The sequence below is a fragment of the Zootoca vivipara genome, chromosome 7, assembly GCF_965207765.1.
Source record: "Zootoca vivipara chromosome 7, rZooViv2.hap1.1, whole genome shotgun sequence".
Lineage (NCBI taxonomy): Eukaryota > Metazoa > Chordata > Lepidosauria > Squamata > Lacertidae > Zootoca > Zootoca vivipara.
Window position 1 is genome coordinate 35,562,708 of NC_142590.1, and position 22,272 is coordinate 35,584,979.

The 22,272-nt window shown below is 40.3% G+C and overlaps 1 protein-coding gene across 14 annotated transcripts in view; it reads right to left on the reverse strand.

Moving 5' to 3' along the window:
* Positions 1-22,272, reverse strand: part of PATJ (PATJ crumbs cell polarity complex component) — a 157,958-nt gene that overhangs the window by 89,826 nt on the left and 45,860 nt on the right. For 6 of the 14 annotated variants that reach the window (XM_035122724.3, XM_035122728.3, XM_088673963.1 and 3 more), the window contains 10 exons: positions 20,860-21,069; positions 18,663-18,782; positions 16,998-17,351; positions 16,172-16,259; positions 15,855-15,987; positions 15,023-15,094; positions 10,606-10,783; positions 9,442-9,552; positions 8,220-8,291; positions 515-626 (listed from right to left, as the gene is read on the reverse strand). In XM_035122724.3, coding sequence (XP_034978615.3) covers positions 515-626; positions 8,220-8,291; positions 9,442-9,552; positions 10,606-10,783; positions 15,023-15,094; positions 15,855-15,987; positions 16,172-16,259; positions 16,998-17,351; positions 18,663-18,782; positions 20,860-21,069 — 1,450 coding nt within the window. The remainder of the gene's footprint in view (positions 1-514; positions 627-8,219; positions 8,292-9,441; positions 9,553-10,605; positions 10,784-15,022; positions 15,095-15,854; positions 15,988-16,171; positions 16,260-16,997; positions 17,352-18,662; positions 18,783-20,859; positions 21,070-22,272) is intronic. The other 8 variants (XM_088673962.1, XM_060276860.2, XM_060276859.2 and 5 more) reach the window with 4 other exon arrangements.

The window sequence follows — 22,272 nt, forward strand, 5'->3', positions numbered from 1 at the left end:
AGCTAAAATCTGTGAAATCTGACATTCAATGAAACAATCCTCAGTACTGGCTACGTAAATGAGAGAAACTAAAGCCTATGGTTGATATTACTCTATGGATACCATTTACCCCAGAGGACCAATTCCATTTTCACGAGCTTAGTGAAAAATACATATTTTTCACATTCAAATTATGAGTATCATAGGAACACAGGAAGCTGCCTTATACTAAGTCAGACCATTGGTCCATCTAGCTCAGTATTGTCTACACTGACAGACAGCAGCTCTCCAAGGTTTTAGAAAGGAGTCTCTCCCAACCTTGCGTCAAAATGCCAGGGATTGAACCTGAGACTTTCTGCATGCAAAGCTACCGTAATGCTCCACCACAGACCTATGGCCACTCCCTTTGGCAAAATTTAACTGCAGTTCTAGAATGTGCTTACCATACAACGCTATTTTAGAAGACACCATTCTATATAGAGCAACCCTATTCAGAAATTCAGTCAATCTAGTAAAATTAAGTAAGACAACTTACCATCTGTGTAAGTGTCATCTTCCTCCTCCTCCTCTTCCTCAGTCTCTTCAGAGTGGGACTTTTCTTTGTAAGGAGGTGGCAATTTCATGGGCGGTGGAGTTCCACTTTTCTTCTGAAAGAGAAGGGAAGCTCAGTACATTATGCAGAAAACCTTCAGAGTTACTTCCTTTTTCAGCTCAAGAAATCACTTATGGAAGCATATCTTGGATTTAAAAGTTTCAGAAGCTTCAGGTTCAGTGAAATTTTTGACTGCTTTAAAAACGACACCCCCCCCCCCACACACAATGTTTCTAAATCCAAATCAAAGAGCAGAAAATGCAGAACACGGATTTCATAGCAGGTTCTGAACAAACACCACTACCCCACCCCGCTAAAGGACTTCATTATTAATATACATACCAAAACCATGATAGCAGCAAGGTACTTAGCTGACAACATCAATTAAAAACACCCCCCTTTTTTTGACAAGAACCTTAATGTTTTTAAAAACAATTCTGTTTTTGATGTGCTGTTTTGATAATGCTCTACAGGCGTTATAGCTTACAATATTTTACTTGGAGCTCAGCTCCATTTCAGATAGGTTATACATTACAAAATTTCAATAAAATTCCATTACCTCACATAAATAAAGGCACTTTCGATAATGATGCATATAGTGATACATATCAGTCCAAAAAGAAAGGAGCTCAAGATTACTGCAGCAAACACATCCAAGCATCTGTTTCCTTGGGCTCCAAGTAACTGAATCATTCTTTAGCTGCACAGTTTTACTGAATTATGCTCAATTGCATCTCATGCAATCACAATGCTAATAGCTTGGTGCACTTTAGTAAACAAATGGTAAGTACCAGATGTCATGAGAGTAGCGCAAATGGCCGGAAAATCCTTTTTCTACAGGAGAGAATGATTACCAAAGGTCCACATGCCAATTTTTGAAAGATCCCCACCCCCACCCCCTGCCAATGCCTGTAATAAAAGCAACATCTTGAAGGATGTCACAATCTTGTATGAACCACCCACATTTATACTAATGTACAGGTGAAACTCGGAAAATTAGAATATTGTCGAAAAGTGCATTTATTTCAGTAATGCAACTTTTAATTTTTAATTTTTCTTTTAATTTTTACAAATGCTTTCTTTTGGAAATTCCACAGTAATAAAACAAATAGTTACAATAGTACAAAAATAAACATTGCTATTACATTTCATTAATTACATCCCATTTATAATTGACCCATCTAAAGACAAATAATTACAATTACAACAAATAAAGGCTTGACATATCTTGCTTTCCATGTCATGCATTATTTCATATATTGGTTTCACCTTTTAAGTTACATTACTGAAATAAATGCACTTTTTGGCGATATTCTAATTTTCCGAGTTTCACCTGTACATATGATTCTAAATCAGCTCGTGGTTTTTTCTTGTGTGTCTATACATAAAACAAATTTCATTCAGCTAAAAATAAAAGGAGGTACTAAACAAAAAGCAAGGTAATGTTACCTTGTTAAAAAAAGCTTCATAACAACAAAATTATAAGCAAAGCTGCACTCTCTCTAAAATAAAAACCATTCAATCACATGAGCAATATAAAGAAGTTCAGGCGTTAGAAGAAAATAAGACTGCTTGGGTAGGGTGCAAGGGTATCTGCTACCAAAGCCCAACAGAATTTTAAGGATAAATGGGATCCCATGTACTTAAAACTCAAATTCATTTGGGAGTCTCAAGTTATAATGAGTTACAATGTCAGGTTCCATTTTTTTCTACCTTGAAATTTCTCCTCACCAAGCTGTAACTCTTTCTTGGCTCTACAGCAGGCACCCCCAAACTGCAGCCCTCCAGATGTTTTGGCTTACAACTCTCATGATTCCTAGCTAACAGGACCAGTGGTTGGGGAAGATGGGAATTGTAGTCCAAAACATCTGGAGGGCCGAAGTTTGGGGATGCCTGCTCTACAGGGTAAACTCCATTTGAAAACCAAAGGAGCTCCAGCACAGAGCTGCTATTCTAACAAATACTTATTTTGTGCGGTTATAATTTGTTCGTTGAGTTGGGTGTACCAATGGAAAATCCAGATAAAAACCTAGCTAACAGATTCTCCTGAGTTTATATAAGCTTTAGTGCAAAGCTGATCCTTCAGGACTGTATATTATACATATACTTGACTTCTATTTTAGCGCACAAGACTCAGCACACTGGGGTTTTGTCAGTGAAATCTCTAATCATATGCCATCTCCAAAACTCATGTATGCCATTAGCCTTTAATCAAATCCTGTGTGCCCTATTAGAACTTAAGTGATGAAGAGGAATGCTTACTGCTTATAATAATAAAAAAGAAACCATTAGCAGAACAACCACATTTTGCTCCTGTTATGAACAGCCAGGAATACTGCATAATTTAACAGTACAACTTCTACCCACAAGGCTCATGGAAGATAATAGGCAGGAAATACCTTCTCAGTGTAGCCTCTCATACCCTAAAATTTCCCTACAGAGGTATCAGGGATGGTAACATCAAGTGATGAATGTGTGTGTCTGAAATCAAAGACTCCTGGAGCACAGGTGGATTTAGGGGAGCACAAGCAGTTTGGTCACACTGGGCGCAGAGATTCAGGGGTACTGCAAGGGATGCCACATTTGAAATGCGGCGTGAGAGGCAGCACAGGGCCTAGTTCAGAGTCTCCTCAATAGAAATCAGGGCCCCTGAATTGATGTCTAGCATCACCATTGACGCTATCTATTTACTTGTAGTCACATTTGAAATCTTATGTGGAGGCTGGGGAGCTTCAATGTACTAGCCTATTAATATACATGGGAAAGTACCAACTATACTATTCTCTTACCTATAGGGAATGATTGTAAATCAGTAGCAGAGCCCATGCTCTGCATAGAAACAATTAACACCACCACCACTCCTGTCTGAAACCCTAGACCAGGCATGTCAAACCTGCGGCCCTCCACATGTTTTGGACTACAATTCCCATCTTCCCCAACCACTGGTCCTGCTAGCTAGGGATCATGGGAGTTGTAGGCCAAAACATCTGGAGGGCCACTGGTTTGACATGCCTGCCCTAGACTGAAACTGCCACTCAGTGTAGAAAATAGTGAGCTAGATGAAACAATGACCTGCATCAACTACATTCCCTATAAAGAACACCAGTTTGGAAGAATGCTTCACAGATTGGGGCCCACTTAGAAAATGAGTAAGAAGAAGAAGAAGAAGAAGAAGAAGAAGAAGAAGAAGAAGAAGAAGAAGAAGAAGAAGAAGAAGAAGAAGAAAGAAAGAAAGAAAGAAAAAGAAATTGTAAAAAAACAACAACACTACTTATCGTATTTATTTTTTCTTTACATAATAAGATACTATTTAATTAATTAATTTATTTATATTTTATTTATTTTTATTTTAAAAAAGCAGTGAAGAAGATAGAGTACATCACTATAACAATGATTAACAGTCAACAATTACAAGAAAACACTTAACAAGCCACAGAAGACTACACTGGTACTGTTGATCACCCCAAAACATGCCTCTTGCTATTACAAAGAAATGCTAAGTGTGCATCCCTCACACTTGAATTTAAGCATTTTGGATTCCATTTCTAAGTGAAACTACAAACTAAAACTGCCATGAGAAAAAAGAATGTATAGGGCAGTATCCAACTAAATAGTTCTGTGGTTGTACTGTAAGTATTTCCATTTAGGAAATGCAAATTCCATTCTCTCTCCCCACACAACTTCTGTACCCTCCCCCAAATCTGTTCTGGAAGTTGGGGGGGAGGGGAAACAGAACAGATGGGGGGATGGGGAGAGAAAAGGGTGGAGTTCTATTGCGCAGCCAGAAGTCCTTGCACTAATGGAACTACTTTGTTAGCAATTGGATATCTAGTTTTCTCTCCCCCCCCCCTCTCTGTATAATCTACTTTTTAAATGGTTCTGTCTTCAGAAGATGAAGAAGCAGGATATATGTCTGTTTACCTGTGGCATTAAATCTACCTCCATAGCCTAGGCCCACGTAGCTTTCTGCTATCTACAATACGAGGTAAACACACGAATTAATCCGTGCTTATCTCTGGCCGGTAATAGCTTGTCAAATGAAATGTCTTGGATCACTTTCTGTATTTACAATGAGCCAAAGCCCAGAGGCAAAGGATGAAATCATCACCTTGAACAAGCATGGCTGATTTCATTGCAGCTTAGACTGGGAAAATACTACTGCTGGTGCCTAGGAATGTGACACATTTAACTCTGTCTGCTGGAGTGGGTTCTGTAAATAGGATTCTGGCTACTAGTAATTTCAAAATGTTCATTCATAAATTAATGTTCATTCATTATGTACACCAATTCTATAACAGGACCCTCGGATGCTCAGGAGAACAATCCCAGCAATAGTTTGATTGCCTTTTCATCTTTACTGTAAACACAGGAATAGTTTATCTACTACCGGTGGTTTTACCCAGTTTTCAGCTTGTTAAGCTAAAATAAAAGAATCCTGAATTACCAATTTAGGGACTTTCCAAAGGGATAACTGCACTAGTGTTGCACTAACCTTATACACACTAGAACTGCATGCGCACTTTAAAAGAGAGGGACAGAAAGAGAGACAGAGACCAGTTGCCACCGCTAGACCATCTACTGGGGTGTGGCTTCTCCATCTTCCACTAACATCCTCCCCTGCCAAAAACAAAGCAGAGCATGACCACTAAGCAAGCTTTGAGTGTATGTATTCTACCAGCTCCCATGCACTTAAACCTTTGCACTTGTGAATGAGCTGTCAAATACAGCAAATACGTTATTACCAAAGAATGATTTTCATGTTCTAAAAATACAAAGAGGAAGAAAACCACTAGTGACTCAAGTAATTAGCAATGATAATCTTGGCTTAAACCAAACATGGCCTATAGGCTCACCACATAATAGTTCAATATTCTGATTCTCTGATGCAGCTCAGATACAGAAATCTCCAAAGGAAAAAAAAATCCATTATTGGTAGGCAAGCAGAGTCTGTCTTAAATTGTTATGTTATATTTTGTTTTATATCTTGATCGCCTACATGAAAAAGTATACATGCATTTCATTTTACAGAGTTATAGTAGCAAAGAAAGAGATATCTTTCACTGCTTTCAGGAGGATTAGTGAACTCGGCTCTTGAACTGTAAAAATGCAGCAATCGGGAATCTAGAAGGTTAAAAGGGTGATACACTGCAAATGGATGTTTCTTCTTCTTCTTTTTCAGATGAGCAGCTACAGAGAATGAAAATCAGCCACGAATACTCTAACTACTTATTGGGGGTTGCTTTTTTCAAGGTCCAAATCACAGCAGCATAATCTCCATATCATGCAAATGAGATATATTAATTATGCAAATCAGACTTGCTCTTTCTGCATAACCAATTTGTCTAATTTTCGCGAGGCACTTCACCTCTGCTCCTGCCATGTTCTAGGAGAGACAGCAAGGGAAAACACAAGGGAAGGTCTTTACCTGACCATTATTTCCACTGTCAGAGGGGAGAGAACATTCTGACTCCAGTCTTGCACCTCTTCAGCCCTAACCCAGAAAGAGAGTTGGAAGATGCAGAAAGAACCCTTCTTTGGCCTGCCTTCCTTCCGCATGCACATTAAAACTTCCTTCTTAATTAATATGAAAAAACAAGTCCCTTGGGTAGGATTGGAAAATCTTCTTTTGTAATAGCTACTGTGCAACTATTTTTTTTTCCTAATCAAGCAACATCCTTAACTCAGTTAGGAAAATGAGATTTATTTCTATTCGTTTGAATTTATTCAGTTACGTTCACTGACAAAGGTACCCAAACTAGTCAACAATTTTTTTAAAAAAAAACCCCAATGACACCCTATAACACAGGGGTCCCCAAAATTACCCGGCTTTGGGCCGGATGCCTGCTGCGCCGATTGCGTGGTGGGCCGGAGGGTGGGGGAGCGTGCGGGAGCGCGTGGTTGTGCGCGCCCATGCGCATGCGCAAATGCTATTTCTGGCACACTCCCGACCAGGAAAGCGCTGGAAATAGCTTGTGCACATGTGCAGAAGCCACCTCCGACCCAGAAGTACACTGGAAATGACGTTTGCGTGTGTGCACAAGCTATTTCTGTCGCTTTTCCGGGTCGGAAGTTTGCCGCCACACCGCGCCGGTAAGAGCGGGCGGCGGGGTTCCCCGGGGGCATAAAAGAGCCTCGGGGGCTGTATGTGGGCCCCGGGCCATAGTCTGGGGACCGCTGCTATAGCACAACACACTAAAATCCATTGACAAACACAAAATAAAAAGTACAGTGGTACCTCAGGTTAAGAACTTAATTCGTTCCAGAGGTCCGTTCTTAACCTGAAACGTTTCTTAACCTGAGGTGCGCTTTCACTAATGGGGCCTACTGTTGCTGCTGTGCCGCTGGCGCACAATTTCTGTTCTTATGCTGGGGCAAATTTCTTAACCTGGAGCAACCACTTCTTGGTTAGCGGAGTTTGTAACCCGAAGCATCTGTAACTCGAGGTACCACTGTAGTAGTAAATTTAAAAGTGCGCAAGCGCGCACGGGCACACACACACACACACACACACACACACACACACATGAAATAGCCCAGAATGTAGCATCTACTCAACTGCCAGAAAAAGCTTTTCATGAGGTACCCTTACCATGGCCCAATCCTAACCTTTAGTTTTATCTATCACCCTGCCAATTAATCCCTCTAACTTCAGGGCATTCCCCAGTCTCCATTACGATTTCCAATATATGCATAGGGTTTGCACATGGGTATAATCTACACATCAGATTTGCGGATTATGTGGGGTGGAGGCATTATTGATGCCCTCTGCAGGCTGCCCCACCCCCGTGGATTCTCAGCTTTCAAAATAATTTTAAAGCATGCCATTTGGGGTTTGCTTATCAAGCAAGAGCAAGGGGCAGGGAAATTTCAACACTATTTTAATTTGAATCCGTTTTTATTCTGTTTGGTTAGATATTAGCTTGTGTTGTCCACTCCAAGCCATACGGAGCAGGTTATGAATCCCAAAACGTACTCTGAGGACTGTGATGGCAGCTGGAGTGCATAAAATGTTGGGACCTGATGCAGCCATCCCTGTTTTTCGCCCATGAGAAAAACACACACAAACCCTCTAGAGTTAAAAACTAGTTGGAGTCAAATCTACAGACTTATTGAAGGCCTCAAACCTACAAACCAGCATATGCATTTTCTTGGTTCACTCTGAACATTTAACTGAAAAGGCAAAAAATTATTTAAGACTGGAACCCTACACTTACCTGGGAGTAACACCTATTGATCGCAGTGGGACTTGCATGCATAGGATTGAGTTGCAGATGGCTTGAATATAGACACCTTCCCCTCTTCAGCAAAACTGTTTGTTTGTTTTTTGCGACTCACTCAAATATGAACATTAATTCACATTTCTTTTTTAATTAAGCTGCTACTGAGTTATTGCTTTTAATGTTATCTCATTTTTATGCATGACATTATGAACAACAGTAAAGTTCAATTGCAACTATAAAATCATATTGTTATTTGCCTTTCCAAATATGAAAGCAAATCTACACACAGGCACACAAAATCTCTAGATATTATCCTTGTGTTTAAAGGAATTTCTCCCTGTGTCTTAAAATGGAAAAAAGACTACCTTCTGTATTATGCATTGCTACGTGAAGTTTATTTTGTAAGTGAGAGATAGCATCTGCAATACCTTTCCACAGTCTCCCTCTGGGTCTTGAACTTTGTGATCCTTATTTTTCTTGGGGTTCACAATGGAAACTATCTGCAGAATACATTTTTAAAAAAACAATAAAAAAATACATTGCTTATACATTCATTCCATACAATTGGGGGCCTATAACAATGTGAGAAGCTCCTGTTCAGGATTCTAGACAGCCATCTTGTCTTGCAGGATATTACAAATCACTCTCTCCCCATCTGGTTTTCCTTTCCACCCGAACTCAGCATGCTCAGTCCTCATTTGGCAGTTACCTTGCACCTTCAAATCCCCAGCCCTAAAGTTTTACTCTACAAAATTGCATAATCCACACAAAAGTGGGAGATATCAGCAGGCTTGGGGAAACTCTTTGTAGGCTATACAAGATTGGTACTTGGAAAACAAATTTTCTGTTTAGTACATATTGGAAAGACTTTAGGCTCGAAGGATATACAGTACTTTGTTCCCCCAAACCCTGAAACCCACCAAGCAGAGCCAAATGCAAAACCGAGGCAAAGGATGGAGGCAATATAGAACTAAGGAAAGGGTTCACCTGAGCATACATTCAATCCAGTAGTTTGTTTTCAGTACCAGAACAGAGCTCAGTTTTGTTACAAGAAAATCAAAGCTCTCCTGCAAAGAGGCTAAAAGTCCTCCTGCCAATGGAAGGAATCCTCCCATTCATGGAAGGGTGACCTGGGATCAAAATCATTATTCTGGAGATACAGAAAAATGAGTGATAGTTCAGAATACTGTTGGTTAATCGGAAGCTGGATTTCTTGAAGAGCAAATGTGAGCACTCTTCATTAAACAAACTGTGTACCAAACGCACAAAGAAAACTGTGTTCCACTAGAGCCAGGATAGGGAATCTGTCATCCTTCAGATGTTGGGCTCCAGCTCCCAGCAGCCCACAGTCGCCATGTCCAATAGGAATGGTGGAAGTTGTCTCCTAGTTTGAGGAGACCCAGAGGTTCCACATTTCTGTGCTAGAGACTCACTCAAGTCTTGGGCTACCTCCTAACTGCCGGAAGTAGGTATGGGGTGATTTTACATTCCGATGCTGTATTTGTTTGGCTGAATTTGTATTTGAAGGTTGCCACCTACCTTGAACCCTTCGGTACTAGGACAGTATGAGAAGGAAACTAAAAAAAGAGAGGATGTAGATATTTTGTTTGAAAAACGCACACACCTTCCACAGCATGCAACGTAACTTACCCTTGGAAGGGTAGACAAACTCTGAACAACAAACACAATGGGGTTGCCTGCATTTTTTATGGCTTCCACAGCTTCTTCATGAGTTGCATTCTGCAGGTCTGTTCCAGACACCTGCAGAGCAAGAAGCCTATTTAGATGCTCTTCTACACTGTTCACAGTACAAGATGCAACAGAAAATCTCAGCCAGTAAAAATTATGCGCCAGAAAAAAGGTCACCAGGAGGTTTATTATAGCAAATATATTTAGCTAAATGAGTGATTCGAAATTGTCCTTAATCAAATCAGTACAGTTTTCAGTCCAAGACAAGTGATGCATTCACATTGACAAATAATTGTCTTAAGACATGCCGGCATAAGAAAATACATAGAAACAGTAGCTGGACAAGGGCCTGGCAACGCATGGCTCTCTTCCTCAGCTGTGGTTGTGTTGCTAAGACATTCTTTCCTTATGGTTAATTTCTTCTCGTTGACAAAGTGGCATGTTTCACATGGATTAATTTCGAGGAAGGAAGTAGTTTCAGACTTGGCGAGTCTGAGTAGTTTCAGTCATTAGTGATGTGCACATATACAGAAAGCATGAACACAGGAATCCTGTATTAAATTGCACTTCCTGTATTTATGCATAATATTAACACCTCCAGTGGGACTTCTGCATTCTGCTTAAGGAGCACACACATCTCCATGTGGGACCTAGGCAAACCCACCCTTCAAATACAGTGGTACCTCTAGTTACGAACTTCATTCGTTCCAGAGGTCTGTTCTTAACCTGAAACTGTTCTTAACTAGAGGCGTGCTTTTGCTAATGGGGCCTCTTGCTGCTGCTGTGCTGCCGGCACAACATTTCTGTTCTCATCCTGGGGCAAAGTTCTCAACTCGAGGTAATTCTTCCAGGTTAGCGGAGCTTGTAACCTGAAGCGTTTGTAACCCGAGGCGTTTAACTTGAGGTACCACTGTATTAACAATGTGTGCAAATACGGAACACTGAGCTCACACACCTTGAATTCATACATCTTGAACTCACAAATGAATGCTTACTATGTCTACTTACAGTTAAAGCTGATTGGATTTTCTGTTCAAAATATGCATTTAATGCTTTAACACATACAGCTAAAACAGGTGTGTACAGACACAACTTTTAAAGATACAGGTGTTTGTCTGAACTTACCTCAAGTATTTTATCCCCCGTTTTGAGAGCTTTTGTTCTGCCTGCTGGGCTGTCTTCCAAGACTTGCTTGATAAATATACCTTTAAGCTCTTCTCCATTCTTTAAGCGTTTTATAACTGTATGTCCGCCAACAATACTGATGCCAAGTGGCACATGGGGTTCTCGAAAAATTTCAACACTGTAGAGAGTAAGACAATCCTTTAAACATGAGAGGTTTGAGTTACATGATTTCTGTTTCACTCTGTAGTCCTGATGCTAATCTAAACATATTGTTCTTTGTAAGGTGTAACATAAGCCTTTTAAAACGAGAAGCGATTTGTATGTTATGTTATAGCCTGGTGGAAATTGCTGAAAAGCAGCCTCAGTATCTCCTTCTGATGAAACACGCAAAAGCAGGGGACTCAGCCCAGTCCGTGATTCCAGAAGGCCTCAGTCTGAGGTTATAAGAGATGGTGGTACAACCCCTGTCCTACAAACAATAGAAAAGCCAGATGACAGCAACAACTGAATTTGCTTGCTGGAAACTAAGTTAAAGGAAATGTTCCTGCATTTTATCATGAGAAAGTGACACAAGAAGAACCCTGCTTGATCAGATCAAAATATTCACCTAGTACAGCAACCCACTCCCTCTCAAGTCTTCTGCGTACTGCATTATTTCCACTCTTCACTATCCAGTACATAATAACAACATACCGAATATGCCCTTCTCTCTCCTTTCCATAGATTTTGCATTAAGGGACAAGTCTGTCCCACTGATTCTCTCATTCTACCAGCTTACTGATACAGTGGAACCTCGGTTTATGAACACCTCGGTTTATGAATTTTCGGTTTATGAACGCCGCGGACCCATCTGGAACGGATTAATTCATTTTCCATTACTTTCAATGGGAAAGTTCGCTTCAGTTTATGAACGCTTCAGTTTATGAACAGACTTCCGGAACCAATTACACCCATGCTTCAGTTTATGAACGCTTCAGTTTAAGTACTCTGCGGACCCATCTGGAACGGATTAATCCACTTTCCATTACTTTCAATGGGAAAGTTCGCTTCAGTTTATGAACGCTTCAGTTTAAGTACCCCGCGGACCGTCTGGAACAGATTAATCCACTTTCCATTACTTTCAATGGGAAAGTTCGCTTCAGTTTATGAACGCTTCAGTTTATGAACAGACTTCCGGAACCAATTGTGTTCATAAACCGAGGTACTACTGTATACCCACTATATTCATGTTCTTATTTAGCACCTTAGTCCCCAGCTCCAATTGGCTTTTATCCCATATATTAATCTAGAAACTGCTCTGTAACCTTCTGGATATATAAAAAAAGCAGTAGTCCAAATGGAACCCATTTTTTGTGTACCAGCTTTCCTTGTCTTACAATATTCAACAATGCCTAACAAATCTAGACCTTACACTATTATTATATCCATACTTTGCAGAACCCTTATCACCAGCGCTCTCATTTCCTTTAGTACTAATATCATCATCAATCATCATCATCATCATCATCATCATCATCACACACAAACACACACACACACACCACACACCTAGTAGGGTTACATTTAAAGTAAAAAAAATAAAATTGCCAGAACAGAAGCTGATGTGCGGACAAAAGCCAGTTAGATTAAAGTTATTCCACTGGTCCATACTGCCAATAGAAAGACTTGCATCCAAGCACAGACTGCAGGTCTTGTGTTTCTAATGGAAGTTGTAACTGATGCGCTTGAGAACTCCAGCTAAAACACTAGGGAGCTCATACATGCACACACAACCCTGCACTTCAGCTCTTTGCCAGCTGCATTTAGCATGCATGCCATATGCTGGGAAGCCCAGAAAGAAAAACTGCTGTTCAGTTGCCATCATCAGCTAGTTTATCATTTTAACTATGCCACTGTGTATCTTTAAAGTCTGTTCCCTACTTCCTTTCCTAGAACTTGTCATTCAACATCCAGGTGAAATGAACTCGGGTAAGTTGGCAGGCACATGTTGCTTTGTGAAACACTAGCAAATCCACACAGATTGAAAGGCAAACTAGGCATAAAAATAATAAATCTGTTTTTGCTACTCAGTTAAATAAAACAGTTCTGATGCAGAGGTGCACATCTTTCAGAACCATGTGCATTTTGTTGTTGTTTTTATCTGCAGTCCTTTTTCAACAGCACTTCCTGTCAGGCCCTCAGGGTTTTATAGATTCCCTCAAATTTTGGGGACTTAGTAGATAGACTCACAAGTATCCCAATAAGTGCATGACTCAAAAAGCCCAGCATGCATGCACACACATCTCTTCTTGCAGCAGCTGGATGTAAAGCTACTTTAAATAGTGCTGGGACTCAGCTACACTGGAAAAGAAAAAGCACTTAATATGCATTGTATAAGTATTATAATAACACTGACACCAGATGGCACTGTGGAGTCCTGTTTTTGCCAACCCGATTTCTCATACAAAGTTTACAACGCATTTAACTGAAACGCTTCTCTGATGTGTCTAGATCCGGCCCTGGGCAAGCATTGCTGTAGAGCCACTTCACAAAATACAGTTCACCACTGAGAATGTAAGCTTCAGATGGGCAAAAGATTTTGGGCATAACATTGAATATGATGCGTGGTTGAAATTATGGAATGAAACATTGAAATTTACTGCATGTACCGCTTTGAAAGAGAGTGTAATGAAAATGATGTATAGATGGTATTTAAAACCAGTAAAATTAGCTAAAATGTATAGGATGAGTAATAAAATATGCTGGAAATGTAAAGATAAAGGTGGTGTATTTTATCATATGGACATGTGAGGAAAGGATTTTGGGAAATGATATATAACGAGCTGAAAAAGATGTTTAAGTATACCTTTCCCAAAAAGCACGAAGCTTTTTTACTGGGACAGGAAATAGTAAAGGGAGATCAGAGATTATCTATGTATGCTACAATCGCGGCGAGGACGTTATTAGCCCCAAAATGGAAACAAGAGATACCAATGATTGAGGAGTGGCAGACGAAAATGATGGACTATGCAGAACTGGCAAAGTAGACTTGTGGGACCGAAACAAGGGAGAGACAAAGTTCCAGAAGGAATGGAGTAAATTTATTGACTATATGGAGAAAAACTGTAGAAGTTTAAGGACACTGGCGGGACTGAAGTAAATCCTACGAACTTAATCTATATACGTTTGTAAAAAGGAACTGTGAGATAAGAGTGAGAAACAAAGCCGAATGACGGGAGGGACGTCACAGCTTGGCAGAGCGTAAAGAACTGAGAGGGGGAATTTAAGTTGGAACGTAATTGTTTTTGTTTTGTTGTTTTTTGTTTAGAAAATCTAATAAAAATTATCTAAAAGAGAGAATGTATGCGCCATAGATAGTTATAGCTGATTGCATGTCCATGATGAATGGACCTCTACAACATTTATAGGGGTGCGGGTGGTGCTGTGGTCTAAGCCGCTTGCCCATTGGAAGGGCGGCAGTTTGAATCCCCACAACAGGGTGAGATCCCGTTGCTCTGTCCCAGCTCCTGCCAACCTAGCAGTTTGAAAGCATGCCAGTGCAAGTAGATAAATAGGTACCGCTTGGGCGGGAAGGTAAACAACGTTTCTGTGGGCTCTGGCTTCCGTCACAGTGTTTTGTTGTGCCAGAAGCGGTTTAGTCATGTTGGCCACATGACTTAGAAAGCTGTCTGTGGACAAACGCCGGCTCCCTCGGCCTGAAAGTGAGATGAGTGCCACAACCCCATAGTCACCCTTGACTGGACTTAACCGTCCAGGGATGCTTTACTTTTTTTTTACCTTTTACAACATTTACTTATTTAATAAACTATATATAGTGCTTAACTATAAGAAAAACTTCACAGCAGTTTACAAAAAGCATAAAACAATGAGATTATCAGTAAAGACGACTATTTAAAACCTTCAAAAATACTGTAATTAAAATCAATGATAAGTTAAGACCCAAATCAAAACACATCTCAGCATTCTACATATCTGGATACATAATACATGTGTTATAAGGGCACAGGGACACACCAAAACATCCACGATGTGTGAACTTTCCCTCATTGTGACTGCCAGGAGCTTTGAATGCAAGTGGTATGCCTTGACAGCAAATATGGTGTAAGTAGGAATACACAGGTGATCCAACATTCGTTGATAATTTAACTACAATGGAAAACTGGCAAGTTTCTAAAAGCAACAGGATTGATATAATAAAGCTTTTTCAGCAGGACATCTGCTAAGCATTAATTGTATCTGTAGTAAAGCAAAGCTGGAATCACAACTACCTCAGTGCTATTCAGGAATGGTCTAAATAAACGGTCAAGCAAACAGTCACTAGCAAGAGATGAAAAGTTAAGGCAAGCATATACTCCACGCTGAAAGGCCTCAAATAATTTCTAAAGCAGGAGAAATGTTGAAACATTTATCAACTCACGTTTGGGGCGTTCCCCAGTGACTGAAAACTGGAGTTTCTTCTCCTTCTCCTTCTTCTCTTTCAGGCAATTCACTAAATAAGTAAAATGAAAATAAATTTTAGCTTCCCACACTTTTCTCCTTCCTAACATTCATTCTTTATGCTCGACACACCTTTACCACCTTATCTTCGCTTACAACAGATATTCAGCGGACAAAACAATACATCTTTTATCAGTTAATAGTTATATTTTTCCATGCTCTTGGAAGTGAGCACACCCTGGCTTTGCACAACAGGGCGAGAAATCCAGGTTCTCTTTAATAAAGCTAAAACCATTGAAGAAAATAGTTCTGCCTCATTACTTATTTCAGTTCAGGCAAAATAAGGGTGTGCAATGTCACTGTATATAAGAGATGTTCAAGTATTTGCCTGAACATGTGAATATTCGAAGTATATTCAAATATACACACACCTCACACAATTGTGTGGAGGGTTCCACTCATGTTCAAGTGAATAAGAGTAAAGTCTCCTGCAGACCTCTGCCACTCAAAGAAGGGATGGCCATGGACTGTGTGGTGCTTTATGTGATGGAGATACAGATTGCATGCCCATCCCTGCCCATGGATCATGGGCTCAGGAAAAATGTCTGAACAGGCTTACAGTGCAATTACTTGGTGACACGGGACTTGCTTGTATCTGGATGGAGTCAGGAGTTTCCCATTGCTGTTCTGCTCTTGTCTTCTTTAAGGCAGACAACAAAGTTTGTTTTTTTGCACAGCTTTGTGAGTGATGTGTCTTCTACACCTTCCATGACAATAAGCAAGCATTTTTAAGTGGAGAGTCTCTTCCATACCTTGGCAGCCCTAGTTGAAGAGAGGCAGAATCCAGAGCGCTGGAAAGGTCACAATTTTCAGTCTTCAGGTTATTTCTCTCGAGATCATCATCAACACATAGAGGAGCTTCCATGTCATTTTGCATCTTGGCACCTGGCACAATTAAGAGATCAGTTATTGTTCCTTGATGCAGAGGTTGTGAGCAAAAAGGTACAGTGAGCTTAGAATAACTGACCAAAGTCATCTTATGTTTAGGCTGACATATCTTGCATTAATTAAATGCAATAAAGGTAGAAAGCTAATCTAGTTGATTTTTATTTTTATGATGATAACTTACTCATTCCATGGGCATCCAAGATAGTATTTGGTTGGCTGTACTCTGATGCTCCAGGGACCCCTGAACTGTTAATTCCATTTTCTTCAGCCTTCAGTGAAAAAGGGAGAAAAAACACCAGGCAATTCAAATTTGGAAATTTGCTGACATTGCGCTATGTTGCAGAGACACGCTGAGTTTACTGGAAACTTAACTTTTTAAAATTAATTCAATAACATGTTCTTATGAACATAAGATGTGACCATTAATTGAACCCTGCTTCCCAAAACCACAGTTATTGCAGCTGACATTGTTTACACTTTGTAGCATTATGCTTGCAGAGTATCACGTAAGCCTCTTCATTGAGAAAATTCCTAACTGTCTAAATAATCAACCACTTCAATCTGTGCTAGTTAAAGCTGTGCCCCTCCATATGCCAATGGACTCCATTTCCCATCTGCCCCAGCTAATATGAGCGGCTATGATGGGAGATGAAGTCCAGCAGCACCTGGAAGGGACTTGTGCTCCCCATCCCAGAGTTTGTCCTCAAACGGAAAACTCCCCAGCAATATCTGTAATGAACAGGGGGCATCCCATCCTCATTGTTGTTGTTTATTCGTTTAGTCGTGTCCGACTCTTCGTGACCCCATGGACCAGAGCACACCAGGCACTCCTGTCTTGCACTGCCTCCCGCAGTTTGGCCAAACTCATGTTGGTAGCTTCGAGAACACCATCCAACCTCCTCGTCCTCTGTTGTCCCCTTCTCCTTGTGCCATCCCACCCTCATACTTCACATTAAAACTTGTTTCTACTTTTCTTTTTACTGTATATGCAAAAGAAGAAGAAGTACCTCTTTAGCAGCACCAAGGCCCATGTCAGAACTTAGTTCTGCCATGGCAGAAGGTTCGAGTTCCTTTGCCCAATGCCTTCCAGTCTCAACGTGCATCTCACTAGAGGGAGCCGGCTCTTTTACACCTAGTGGCATATAGCCAAAATAATCCTGATCCACATCATACTCATCATCCACCAGCATCTCCCACTCTTCACCAAGATGAGCCTCTGTAGGCTTCAAAAACTCATGCATTTCCCAAGACTCCTTATCAGCATCCATCTCATTCTGCGCAAGCTGAAACTGCCTCCCCAAATGCAGGATCGGTTCATCCACAAGTTCCTCTTTAGAGAAAGATTCAGCTCTGAAGTCCTGCTTTAAAAAGAAAAAAAGAAAGTAGAGATTTGCAGTAGCCCTTTTAAAAATAACTGAAGCACGGAAGTTCTTCTATTGGCTGAATTTGTAATAAAAGCAAGCTTTGGCTAATTCCAGGTACGTGGAATTTGATGGGACTGCAGCACAATTCCATGCATGTTTACTTGGTCCCACTAGGTTCCTTGCGTTTAATGCCAGATTAAATTAAAAGTTTCCAGTTCTGTTCAGAGGCTGAAAACTATGGCTGGAATGGACGTATTTCACTCTGGATGTCACAGCAAACTACAGCTGCTATAAAAATGAAGAAGGGAAACAGAAGCACATGAACAGAGGAGAAAGTAATGAGCGCAAATATTTGGTTATGATGCAGGACCCAGGCCATAGTATTAATAGCAAGTAAGTCAGAAGATGCTGCAACACATAAGGCTATGGGGCACTGGAGCAAGGAGGAGGCCTATTTTGCCTGAGAGGCTCACTGCAAATTGGTAACCTATATGTAGCCAAAAAAAGGTGCTGATTTGTGTTCTACTATTCTTCTCACATACAGTCATACCTCGGTTTAAGTACGCTTCGGTTTGAGTACTTTCAGTTTAAGTACTCTGCGGGCCCCTCTGGAACGGATTAATCCACTTTCCATTACTTTCAATGGGAAAGTTCGCTTCAGGTTAAGTACGCTTCAGGTTAAGTACTCTGCGGACCGTCTGAAACGGATTAATCCACTTTCCATTACTTTCAAAGTTCACTTCAGGTTACGTACGCTTCAGGTTAAGTACAGACTTCCGGAACCAATTGTGTACTTAAACCGAGTTACCACTGTACACATATACTCTATCAACAGAACGCTGAGAGCAACTTGAGGAGTAGAATGGAGCGGGCGTGAGCATATCCCTCATTTCCCAGATGTTCCTACCAGTCTTCTCATGCTATTGCTTCAGGAAGGCCTTAAGCCAGCTTTTCATCTGGCTGTTTTAGTCTATAAAATGAAGTTGGGGGCTAGATCAAAAGGAGGTGGGGTTCCAATTAATATACTATGCTGCAGGGATAGCAAGAGACTACTGTATATGGAAAAGAAGCACAAGGCAATTCAATTTACCTCACAGTAAAATTTGCATCCCCAAAATTGCTTGCTCTGGAATAGTGGAAATGATCTGAGTGGATTATTTAGGGATGTGTACAGTTGAAGAGAAAATGTTCAATTCCTGATGGAATCAGGAAACATTTCCTGCTCCCTACAATATTTTTTTTTATAAAAAATATAAATCTCTATGCACCACTACTTTAAATTTAACGAAAGAAACAGTCAATAAATACCTCTGGAGCTTTAAGGCATATTGATGAATCCACATCATTGATTGGTTCTTGAAATACAAAACTTTTGGCAATACCCTTGCGATCGACAGTGGAAGAGGTCCCTTGCTGATTATTTCCTGCCTTTAAAAAAATAAGACACTAATCAGGAAAATATAAATGGCCAAACTTTTTGAGAAAGAGAATGGCAAGAAACTAGCTTGCAGAGGGGCAGAGCTGAAAAGTAACCCGGAAGGAATGCATAAAGTAAACTCAAGAGACACAAGTCATAAGAAAAGTACAGAGTACTAATTTTATTGTAAAATTTTAAATATCCTGTTTATACCTGGGCTCTTGTTGGTCTCCTATCCAGGGGACTGACAAGGTCCATCAGTATTTAGCTTGAGCAGTCTACAACATCAGTTATTCCAGGACCACTTGACTACATTACAAACTTTTAAAACGCTTAATTAAAAAGTTAAAGCTATGTAAATATGTTTTGCTTAGGCCAGTGAAAATCATAGATGATGATGAGCTTAGAAACCGCCCTGCTGTTTTTCCTAACTTTATTTATGTAGTAACTTACTGAAAGCAATAAACCAAAGTAGAATAAATAAAATTACTGCAACATAAGGGTTTGGATACCATGCCCATATGCTTGGCTTATTGGTTTGTTTGTTTTTGCAGTTTTCCTCACATTCCACTATATTTTTCTGTATTCTTATACACACATACATATTACTTGTTTCCTATATCTAGCTTATATAATAAGGTGCAGCATGTTAAAAAGCATCAAATCCAGAACCAATCATATCAGAGCCTTTATAAGCAGCCATATGGATGAAGAAGATAGAAGATGTACTCAGAACAATAAAGCCAGTAAGTAACCAATAAACAATATGCATATACTGACATTGGCCACATTTAAATGATAAGAGCCCCCAAAGGCCCATTTGGTCCAGCATCCTCTTCTCACAGTGGCCAACTAGATGCCTATGGGAAGTCCGCAAGCAGGACACGAGAGCAGAGGCAGTCACCTTATTTATTTATATTGTGATGTACAACTGGTATTCAAAGAGCTGTATTAATTTGATAGCCTATCAAATTACTATCTATTTTCTGGCATTTGTAACACTTCCCAGTACTAGTCTTGGGGGGGGGGGAACTGTAGAAAATGGTAGCCAAGATGTTCAAGAAGGGCTGCAGCTTAGGGGGAGAGCGTCTGCTTTGCACACAGAAAGTCCTAGATTCAACCTCCAGGCAGAGTTGGGATGAATTCTGGTGGGTTGCTGAGTCAGCACTGAACTAGAGAGACCAATGAGCTGACTCGATATAAGGCAACTTCTTAAGTTCCTAGGTGCTTATCACCCTTTTTTCTAAAAAGCCCCAAATAATGTAACCTGTCCTCATAGGTCTAAGCTCTGTGTTCATTTTGGTTGCCCTTTTCTGAACCTTTTCAAGCTTTGCAATATCCTTTTGGAGGTGCAGCAATCAGAACTTTACACAGTGCCAAGTACAATCAGACAACAGATTTGTATAATAGACAATTTTATTTCCTAAGGATCCCTAACACTGATTTTGCCTTTTTCACAGCTATAGCACACTGGGCCAACCTTTTCACTGATCTTCCCTGGTCATTTACCACCAGTTCACAGTCCAGAACTGTGTGTGTGTGTGTGTGTGTGTGTGTGTGTGTGTAGGTGTGTAGGTCAACCTTTTTGTACCAATGTGCACTTTATCCTTCCATTGTATCACATATCTTTCCATTACATCCAAGCTGGGAAAGGGCGATTGGAACAAGCCATGGCTTAAAGCTGGCTCCATATCCTGGCTGGTTTGGAAGCTATTACTCACAGTTTCTCAGTTTGGATGTAATGGAAATCTATGGCAAACTATGACTTCCTAGCTCCATTTTGTGCTGGTGCAAATGGAGGAGCAAAGTGGCTGCATGCAGGTGCAGGATGTTCATTCGTATCATGGTTTATTTGATCACCAGAGAGTGAACATTATGCCAGTAATGGATACTCCAAGAATATCAAAGAAAAATGCTTTTTTGCCCTTCAGCACACCGTTTCATAAGATATGCCATGCTCAAAGAACTTAGAAGGTCAGGCGTGGTTTGCTTCTTGCAAGCCCCAGCTGGGTTGCACATAGGAAACTCCACTCAAACTTGTTTTGCTGAATTTGGGAGGTTACATAACATAAGATGACCAACCCTTACCATCAAAGGTTTACAGATCCCAAGGTGAACTTTTCCTGGTGGCACAGATTTCAACACCTCTACAGCTTCTGCCAGAGTAGTATTGTGCAAACACATGTCATTTACGAAGACCAGACGGTCACCAGGGAAGAGTTCGCCACCACGCTCAGCCACTCCATTTGGCACCAGTGAACTGACCACAAATGCTGCCTTGGTTGGATCTAAGGGGTCCTGAAAAATAAGCAAAATTTGGGCCACAGAGTTGAAAAATCCTAGAAGGAAAAGGAGCAAAATGACGAGGTTTGCCAAATGATAATAAGAATGTCACATGTCACGAAGGGAGGGGAGAAAGAGTGCGTAGACTAGTGTCAGAGGCCATGCATTTCAACGAGGAAATGTGGATATGGCTAAAAAGAAGAAGAAGAACTGGAAGAAAAACATGGCAGGCAAGGCTACTCAGATATTCTAAAATACTGTACATTGTCATCTCCACTAGAAAGGACACATGGCAAACAGATAAAATTTTGGGGGATCAAATCAAGCCACCCAACAGTAGACACAGACATTCACCAATGTGACAGAGACAAACAGGGAGTGGTTCTTTTATTAGGTGGAAAGACCAAGGTATAATAAGCAACAGCACCTTTCCTTTAGCATGGTTTTTCAAGAACCTAATTGCAACAAAAAATTCCCCATTTATAGTTCTTATTTCAGAATAAAAAGACAGTAAAGGGATGTGGAAGCCAAATTCTATTAGCTCTGAGGTGAGTCAGCAATCATCTAACCTCTTCAAAAATAAAATAATAACAAATCTAATTAAGAGCAGAATCGAAGCATACAAATATTCAGGGGATAAAATGAAGAATGCATTTGCTATAACTACTCTACCATTCTCAAGCAGAGGGAGCTCTTGTATAGGAAGAGAAGAGAAGCTACATAATGGGAAAGATCAATCAGATAGAAAGGACATATTGCTGCACATAGAAACTGTTCTGTCCCCCAAAAGATTTGGATGGCAATATAGTTGAAGGGGAAAACCTACAAATCTAGTTTATTTTATAAGTCAAGCAATAAAAGATTCAAAAGCCACATTTTTGTTCAAAGACCCCAGTTTTTCATTTAAGGAAAATAGGTTATAAGCAGTATGCTTTTGTAAACGACCAATGAAACAGACATATTTAAATAAGTACCATGTTTTGGGAGGCTTGCTTGAGTTTCCTAAAATGCCACCCATTTGAGGAACTTCAAGACAGAGAACTAATCTCAAGAAAACTAGCAACGCAAAATACCTGACCAGTCCCTCGCTGCACTATTGTAGTGGTGGCTATGTCATTTAGACAACTTTTTTTCCTTCTCCATCAGGACCAATGACTGTGAATACCATTATCCAGTGCTTTTCCCCCCTATAAAATGTTTAGGGGTACTCTCATTTTC